Source organism: Nansenia antarctica (genome assembly GCF_963989245.1).
Source record: "Nansenia antarctica genome assembly, chromosome: 3".
Taxonomy (NCBI): Eukaryota; Metazoa; Chordata; class Actinopteri; order Argentiniformes; family Microstomatidae; genus Nansenia; species Nansenia antarctica.
The window spans coordinates 22,389,760-22,399,703 of record NC_137688.1 but is presented as its reverse complement, the minus strand read 5'-3'; the positions used below and the strand labels follow the sequence as shown (position 1 = coordinate 22,399,703).

General features: G+C 46.0%; 1 protein-coding gene across 1 annotated transcript in view; it reads left to right on the top strand.

The window, feature by feature from the left end:
* il1rapl2 (interleukin 1 receptor accessory protein-like 2) overlaps positions 1-9,944 on the top strand; it is a gene marked incomplete at its 5' end in the record, with an annotated part of 180,311 nt that overhangs the window by 98,301 nt on the left and 72,066 nt on the right. Inside the window, 2 exons of the mRNA XM_080525731.1 lie at positions 3,757-3,943; positions 4,275-4,428. Coding sequence (XP_080381857.1) covers positions 3,757-3,943; positions 4,275-4,428 — 341 coding nt within the window. The remainder of the gene's footprint in view (positions 1-3,756; positions 3,944-4,274; positions 4,429-9,944) is intronic.

Sequence of the window (9,944 nt, the reverse complement as noted above, 5' to 3'; positions counted from 1 at the left end):
TGAGACCCATAGCAGAGGGCGTAGGGTTAAAACGCATAGCAGAGGGCGTAGGGTTAACACCCATAGCAGGGGGCGTAGGGTTAACACGCATAGCAGAGGGCGTAGGGTTGAGACCCATAGCAGAGGGCGTAGGGTTAACACCCATAGCAGAGTGTGTAGGGTTGAGACCCATAGCAGAGGGTGTAGGGTTAACACCCATAGTAGAGGGTGTAGGGTTGAGACCCGTAGCAGAGGGCGTAGGGTTGAGACCCGTAGCAGAGGGCGTAGGGTTGAGACCCGTAGCAGAGGGCGTAGGGTTGAGACCCATAGCAGGGGTTGTAGGGTTAACACCCATAGCAGAGGGCGTAGGGTTAACACCCATAGCAGAGGGCGTAGGGTTGAGACCCATAGCAGGGGTTGTAGGGTTAACACCCATAATAGAGGGTGTAGGGTTAACACCCATAGCAGAGGGCGTAGGGTTGACACCCATAGCAGAGGGCGTAGGGTTGAGACCCATAGCAGAGGGCGTAGGGTTAACACTCATAGCAGAGGGCATAGGGTTGAGACCCATAGCAGAGGGCGTAGGGTTAACACCCATAGCAGAGGGCGTAGGGTTAACACCCATAGCAGAGGGCGTAGGGTTGACACCCATAGCAGAGGGCGTAGGGTTGAGACCCATAGCAGAGGGCGTAGGGTTAACACTCATAGCAGAGGGCATAGGGTTGAGACCCATAGCAGAGGGCGTAGGGTTGAGACCCGTAGCAGAGCCCATAGGGTTTAGACCCATAGCAGAGGGCGTAGGGTTAACACCCATAGCAGAGGGCGTAGGGTTGAGACCCATAGCAGAGGGCGTAGGGTTAACACCCATAGCAGAGGGCATAGGGTTGAGACCCATAGCAGAGGGCGTAGGGTTGAGACCCGTAGCAGAGGGCGTAGGGTTGAGACCCGTAGCAGAGGGCGTAGGGTTAACACCCATAGCAGATGGCGTAGGGTTGAGACCCATAGCAGAGCCCATAGGGTTGACATGAATAAATAAAATGGCTTCCTTTTCTTGTCTCCTCTACTTCATCTGCTGTGAGCTGCATATGAGCTGGTGACTGGACGGTTGCTGGCATCATATCTAAGGTGCCTACCACTGCCGGTGTGCCCTTTAGCAAGACACTTAACCCCTAATTGCTCCAGGGGCGCTGACTATGGCTGGCCCGGTGCTTAGAGCAAAACATCCATTTCGTTGTACTCTGTGCAATGACAAAAAGGTTGAATCTCATCTGCACTGATGTAAAAACATTTTTATTATTGAAAGCATGTTCCCAGTGGACATACATCACAGAGGAACTGCTTTCATCCATACCATTGTTTCAGATCAGTGCAGATCAAGAAGACGAGACAAGGAGAGGTGGCCATTGTAGAATAGGAAGACAATGCCCTGGTGTACGGTCTATACAGTGCTCAAGGTCAGGTCACTGCACCCACCTCCACGCTCCGCTTCAACCTCCACTATTCCCCCAGAGATTCCCCCAGTGAAATCTGCTTGGGAGCAAGTCGTGCAGGTTAATTGATGTTCCTGATGCTTATTCAATCACGTCTCAAGGGTGTTGGGAGTGGACAAACTGACCCATGGGGCCGGAGGGGGGGGGGGGGGCGCGGGGGTGGTTCGATAAATTGTACAAATAAATATATATAGTACGTACGGTAATTTGCAGTTCAGAAGAGCAAATGTAAAGATGAACCGTCTTTATTAAGCATGTAATTCAATCGGTGAGGTGTAGCTCGAGCTTCTCATTTGAGAGTAATTGCGGGAGGGAGATATTAATTATTAATGATCTGGAAGCGAATCAGGAGAATTGCACAATAGTTGCAGTGTGATTACCTCCCTACTAATCATCAGTTACAGGAAAATACAACAGTGAAAAAAACTGTGAAAATATCCTACACATTTGTCTTAAATTACTTAACACATCTGTCCTGTTTAGCCATTGCTGTTGTTATTGTGCTTTTATTAGTCACAATAGAGACACTCACCAGAAACAGTGCCCATGAACAGTTATTTTATTCATAGTTCATGTTATTCTAACATAAATAAATTGGCTTAGCTGTACAGCTTGCCCAGGACAGCAGCTAGAGACTCCACACTCCGCAAATAGTATGTCAGCCACAAGGAGGAACACATACTGCTCTTACACACATACTGTACCCAGGCACACATCCAACCACCCACCCACACACACACACACACACACACACACACACACACACACACACACACACACAGACACAGACACAGACACACACACACACACACACACACACACGACCCCTCCCCCTTACCCCACAGCTAAATGTTTCATGCCGAATTTTTAAATCTTGGCATCCATCAAGCTCAAGTCTGTAAGGATTTGGTAGGATGAGCGGCAGACCAGACCAGGCAGACAGCGATACCAAACAACTAGAAAGTAGAGTAGGTAAAACAGGAAACAAACACAGACTTTAACTCGAAAACAAAACACAGTCTCCAGAACACACAGTCTCCAAAAACGGTACTCATAAACATTCAATGGCTTCTTTCTCTCAGGTGACCAACACACGATGAACACACGATGAACACACAGTGAACCAGCAGGTAGTAGAAGGGAAGTGAGGGTACATAAAGCAACAGTGACGATTAAACACCGGCTGAAGGTCTTTAGTCCATGAGTGAGGCAGCACAGTGGGTGGCTGGAGGGAGACACCTAGGGGCCGCACTGGGGAGTGCAACCCCGATCCATTACACAATGCGTCACAATGCGTCGATGTTCCCTAGTGTTTGAAAGCCTGACTCACATTGCCCCCAGAGTGTAATCCTGGGCCTGAAGGCCTCATTCATTTTCATTGGTTGGGGTTGGGGTTGGAGATGGGGCAATGCAGCCAGCCATCACTCTGTGTGGAGTAGCCATGCCACTCTGCTCTCCATGCTGATAGTGACATGGCACTGGCATCCCTGAAGGACACTTGTAATCCAGAGGTTCCTGAGTTGAACTGGTCATGAGTTCAAATCCTGTCTGGAACACCACCACTAGTGTGTCCTTAAGTAAGGCACTTACTCCAGGGGGAATGTCCCTGTAATCTCTAACTGTAAATCACTTTGGATTAAAAGGGTCTGCTAAATGGTAAATTATTAAAGAAATTAAGTGATGATAATGAAATGCGACTTCATCCATACAATATGTGCTTTGCCACTATGGGGAATATAAGCTCTTCATTTATTGATGAAGAGATGAAGAACCATACACTGTACAGTATCTCCATTCCAGTAAATGTTGGTGAAGACATACTTCTACACTACAGTCAATATGAATCATCCACAGTTTTGATATTCTAAACAGCACAGACTATAAATATATGTATTTCCTCATCTGTTTAGAACTCTGGGTATTACAGTAAACTGATAAGATTCAAAATCGGTAATTGCCTGGAAAGGTTGTGGTTATTCATTGCAAGGGTTCCATTTGGTACCATGGTTTAGTCAATATAACAGCAAGTGGAACCCTCGTCACAGCGAAGGAGGATTGGCGGAAGCGCTGTGTTTAAGATCACCGCTGGTCTTTCAAGATGAAACCCCAGTGGACATATCGATGTGTGCTTTTATGTGTGATGACTGCAGCTAGAGGTGAACTTGAGGAAAACATGAAACCTTCTACACTGTGTGTGTGTGTGTGTGTGTGTGTGTGTGCGTGTGCGTGTGTGTGTGTGTGTGTGTGCGTGTGCGTGCACGCGTGTGTGTGTGTGTTGTCCCTGCAGGAACTCAACCTACTGCATGAAAGTGTCCATGTCTTTGACCGTGGAGGACAGTGATGACGGGCTGTGCTTCAACAGTAGAATACGCCACCTGGAGAAGGCGGAGATCACCAAGAGCAAGATGATCGCCTGTCCTGACATCGAGGATTACCTCGCCCCCTACAAGCAGCCCATGATGACCTGGTATAAGGTGAGCACTCTCGCGTCCGGAGAATTGATGCGTTGCTGTAAGGCGAACTTTGATTCATGTATAACAGTGGAGGCTGGCGGAGGTAGAATTCGGAGGACGCACTCATTGTAATGCACAGAATGGAATGAGGAATGGTATCAAACACGCGTTCCAACAGCCTCACCTGACGTATAATGATTCTCAGAACTCTCTAAGAAATTGTGCGTGGGATATTTGCGTAATAGTGTGATCTATCTTAATATTTATTTAAGTCTTTTTTGAAAGAAATGAGATCATAAAATCAGTTCACACTTTCAAGATGTTGATGGTGTGGTGTCCCTTTTGGTGTCAGGAGTGTGAGAAGACAACGTGGCGGAGCTCTATAATGGTGAACACCACCAACATCTGGATCCCAGAGGTGGAGGAGGAGGACGGAGGGAACTATACCTGCGAGCTCAAGTATGGCAGCAGGTTGGTGAGGAGGACAACCCAGCTCAAAGTCACAGGTAGGCACGCATGAGTGTGTGTGTGTGTGTGTGTGTGTGTGTGTGTGTGTGTGTGTGTGTCTGTGTGCGTGCGTGCGTGCGTGCGTGCGTGCGTGCATGTGTGTGCAGGCTCACATGTGGACGGATGTCTCGCGTGCTTTCGTTTTCTGTCGATGTGAATCTACCCTATGTGTACCCTATGCCTACCCTATGTGTACAACACAGTGACAAAAAAAACCAGTTTGATTGTTCAAAGTAGCTTGCAGTCAACTGCAGTGAATGCTGAACGGGAACCGTTTACATCGACGTGCCAAATGGAGGATGCGCTCGCAGTCTTGAGACTTTCTACTCAATATTCTATGCCTACTTCCTCACAAGGCCTGGGAGATATCAGACATGAGACAGGCGCTCTGTGTAAACCGGATGCGCCGCGGCCAAGCTTGCACGATTCAATTCATCACTGGAGGATAGTGAAGCGTCACAGTGTTGTCTGCATGCCGGGACCCCTCGGTCTATAAACGCTGACATCCACTGTGACGTGAGATGGATATTTATTTATGCACATTTTGGGCTTGTGCCTCCTCCACCTCTGCCATGCAGTAGAGCAGAGCAGAGCGCGCTGGGATTCCAGGCCAATGCTCCTGACCCCTTGGGCTGTGTGCTGGGTCCCGACTGCAGGAGGAGCAGCTGCCAACTGCAGTGTGAAATCAACCCCCCAGCTCATTCACCCTGCCTGCCGACTCCGAGCAACTCCCCCCCCCCCCATCTCAGAAACATAGCCAATCCACGGCAGCATTCTAAATTATAACGAAAGCTGCGCACACTGACTCAAATGGAATTCAGAGAGATAGACACTCAATTAACACTGTGAACTATCGTAATACGCACACTTGCAAACACATACTCCGATACACACACATACGCGTACTACAAACGCACGCACACGCACGCACACACACACACACACACACGGTTTGATAAATAACAATTATGGTTCATTAGCATTTGATAAATCTAGCATTACAATGCAAAAACAGAGGCGACAGACTAATGTATTCTGCTTATCTTCTATCTAAGACATCTGCTGTAGTAATATGTGAGTTGGCAGGGAGAGAATGAGCCGTGTCTTGTCAGTGTGTTGCTGGTTCACTGACTTGTACCATGATCAGCGTTACAGTGCTATAATGTTGAAATCATGTCTGTATAATGTTGGTGTTATGTCAGAGGTAGAGTCCACATGTGCTGGGGGCGATGACCCTGGGAGGTCAGATGTCATGTTAGGATGCTGCTGGTTGGATGGTGAGCTGGGGTCAGATGGGGCCAATGTTAGCTCCAAGCATACATAGTTCAGTCAGTAACTCACTCAGTAATTCCAGGGCTCTCTCTCTAGTGATAATGGACTTGCTCATGAAACCTCCCCCCCCCAAAAAAGCACAGTCCTCTACAGTTCAAAGTTACATAGAATATAGTGATAAGCATATGGGGTGGTACTATATAACATAGACTAGGTGCATGAGACTATGAAGTTAGGATATTACAATACTAGAATATATGATTAATATAATGTTATATTACTTACAGTTTTTCTCAATTGAGTGCATGCACAATAAAATACCCTATTTCCAAAATATGTATTTCCAAATGCAGCATATGTACAGGTAACATTGATGTACAGCCTCAAAGTTGTCATCATCTTGTCAGCAGGTCTGGGTCAGACCATAATATCTCATCAACATCACACATTATGTTTGCTCTTGCTAGGCAGCGTGGGAAAAATGCCCTTGTTTGCATTAGGAAACCTTGGATAGACTCCACACACCCACACACCACCTCAGGCGCCCACCATTACCTCCAGGAGGTCTTGCTGTGCATAGGGGATGTGGTCATACACTCTCCACCGTCATGCTGAGAAAACTTCCTAAATCGGATTCAGAAATGGCGAGTATGCTGGCAAAAAAAAGAATGGTGAACCTGGGGTGCTGAACCAGAGCAGCCGGGTGGAAACTCACGTTATCCCAAATGACAACATCATGCTGCTCTGGTTGCTCTGGCTCCCCTTCCTGTTGAAGAATGCTATTGTGCAGGTGATGTAGAACTTGAAGGAGTTGTGCTGTGTTGTATGGACCCACTTTGACATGGCGGTGGAGGACGCCACGGTTGCTGATGGCTCACATAGGGTGACGTTGCCTCCCCTCTGGCCAGGACTGTGTATGATGGCACAGTGACCAATGATTGTTGCGCCCCCTTTTGCACCTTTTTGTTAAGTTGAACCCTGCTTTGTCAATGAAGATGTACTCATGAGGGTCAGCCAAGGCATCCAGCTCCAGATTAAATGTGTGTAGTGTACTACTGTACTGGAATGAAATATTGTATACTGCAGTTGCTGTACCAGATTACTATACAGTAGTACTGATGATCCAGAAGCTACACCACCTTAACATTCCCACCCGTCTGCTCTATCTCCTGCACAACTTCCTCAGTGACAGACTGCAAACTGTGTGGGTGGGCAAAACCACATCACCTGCACTCACCATCAACACTGGAGCACCGCAGGGTTGTGTGTTGAGCCCATTCCTCTACACACACACTACACCAACGACTGCACCAGTCCGTCACCCATCACTACCTACCTTAAGTACTCAGACGAAACAGCCATTCTTGCTCTGCTCACAGACAACCACTCCGTCCTGGACTACCACAGCTCCATCACACACTTCACTAAGTGGTGTGAGGACAACCATCTCCTCGTCAATGTGAGTAAAACAAAATAAATCATTATTGGTCCCCCCACACCACAGTGCCCCATTATCAACAACACCCAAGCAGTTGAAATGGTCGACAGTTTTAAATACCTCGGAATTACACTGGACAATAAACGTAGTTTCAACCAACACACCACCGACATCGTTAAAAGGAGCCAACTAAGATTATCCGTCATCCGCAAACTTAAAGGACTGTATGTTTACCCCCCTTCTTCTCCTACTACTGCACCAGAGTATTATTTATCCAGCCCATCCTCATGTACTGTTCCTCCTGCTTCTTCAACATGCTCACAGTCATCAACCGGGCCAAACTCACACGCATCACCAACACTGCTGACAGGATAATTGGACTCCCCACACCCAACTTCACAGCACTAAACAACAGGGCCATCTCACGCATCGCAGCCACAATAGAACAGGACACCACTCAATCTCTATCTCGCCCCACTGCCATCCGGGCGTAGGTACAGAACGCTACGGTGCAATAGGGCTCGCTTTGGCAAAAGACTGATCCCTGCAGCCAATGTTGCCTTAAATAATAGACCGCGCTGAGTGTGTGTACTTTTACTTGTATCTGTCATGTGTAGTACTGTCTGTTGTTGTCTGTGTTATACGGTGTTGTATGTATATACTGTATACGGGACAATAAATCTAATCTAATCTACTGTATTGATATGCTGGAGAGATGGGCCATACTCTGCATACTGTACAACTTCTGCAATGACCTGCACATATTGGAATCGTCACACCTGAACTCTGTTTGAATTCCTTTCAAAAGGCACACGGTACAGCTGCTTTGTCCTCATGTGGTTCTTCCGATTGATCCAGTCAGTGGTGAAAATGCTGATGCTGTTAATTCCTTGCAAGACTATACCTGGTCTTCAACTATTTGGGTTTGAATTCCCCTCAAACGGATGCCATTATTGGCAATCACCATATTCACCAAGGCAGTCTCCTGCTCATTATGTGAGAAGTCAGCCTACCTCCAATACCTCTGCCTCTTAGATCTGCAAAAATGAAATTTGACCATTACTGACCTATGGTCATCCATTACTGTGGTAAAAACATCACTGAGAACAAAGTGGAGATTCAGGTGTGTTAACAATTTTGAGGCAGTGTTTGCACTTGTGCAGAGGTGTGCTCTTTGTGTTTAGATTGTGATGACTTGAGTTAATTATATTGAGAGTTTGCTGAATGAACATACAGTATAGTGCTACTAATGATTTATTTAGCCACTTTTATGTAAGGTTTCGCAGAAAAAGTTTTGAATATTGAAACATGTGGAAACAGGTGAATAGTGTTTACAGTTATGGGAAATGTGTGTGTGTTTTGGGGGAATGGCGTAAGGGTATGGGTTTTTGTGTTACAGCAAGCAGTTTTTGTATTGAAGCAATCAAGGAAAACTAACATTAATTGTTTTGCTATATAAATGTTAGTTTTTTTCAGCCTGGGCAATATTCTACTGTTTTTCTGACATATGCCCTGTAATAGTGTAGCCGTGTTTATTTCACCACCGGCGTGTGGGAGTTTGTGGGCGTGTGTGTGTGTGGTGTGGAGTAAGTCAGGGCAAGTGGGGGCAAAGCCATGGCAAGGGCTCGGATTTATATCCAAAACCACCATGACCAAAAAAAAGCCTCTCTCTCTCTCTCTTTCTCTCTCTCTCTCTCCACACAGTCAGTACCCACCCGGTCATAAATATTTCAAAATTGCATTTCAAAGTAAAATCCCTCTTATGAAAGAACATTGCGTTAAGGCTAAATTTAACAGTCATCGCTGTCACCGTGAGAGGTGAGTTACCATGGTCATGCTTCTCCGAGCCTCATAGGAATATTGTAACACCTCTCTCAGTCGGTTAAGTCAACAATGAGAGGAGATAATGGGCCCGTGTCCTCCCTCATCATCGCAGCGCGGGGTTGCCAGTTCTGCTTGGGACTTCAGACTCTCCACTACCCTTTCTACCCCAGTGGGAACCCCATGACCTATTTGGCTATGTTCACATGGGCTTTTCTCCGCTATCTTCCCCCAGATCAGCATGACTATTTGTCTTTTCTTGGAGAGAGCGGAATTAACAGCATTGAAAAAATGAGTCCACTCATTAAGGGAAGATGGAGGAGTGCTGTACCAAGGAGCAGCTGAAAGTGTGCATACATGGAAGAGTGGGTCAGCGTTATAAGTCACATCCTAAAATAAATGGGCCAGTACAGTATAGTTATAGAGTCATATAGAGTAGGCCTATGATAAAAAATATATATATGTGAACAAAAATGTCCTCATGGAGGATAAGGTTATTCATGCAATATTAAGCAGAGTACAGAACTAACAGAAGAAATGCATGATTCTAACCTAGATGGCTACGGTTGAAATGGTGTTCGTTTTTATTGACAGAAACATGGAACTCCCAACAGAAAAATATCGAAAAATAAGTCGAAGGCCTTTTGTCAACATTTAAAGTGCTCTCATCTCAAGCAGCACATTAACAATTTAAGACACGTTCTATGAACTGATTAGCAGATTGCTGCATAAGTCAATCTGACCATGCTTGGAAAGGTTTGAGAAATACGGAGATACTGAATACTTTATGTATTGTAAATGGTAGCCTGCAAAGAAGACTGCGTTGTGCCCCATTTGCCATGTAGGCTTTCTATGGAGCTATTTTAGTGCCATCAGAAATTGAATTGTACAAAACTGAATTGTATTTTGAGAACCGAATTGTATTTTGAGAAAAACCGAATTGTATTTTGAGAAAAAACGAATTGTATTTAGAGAAACTGAATT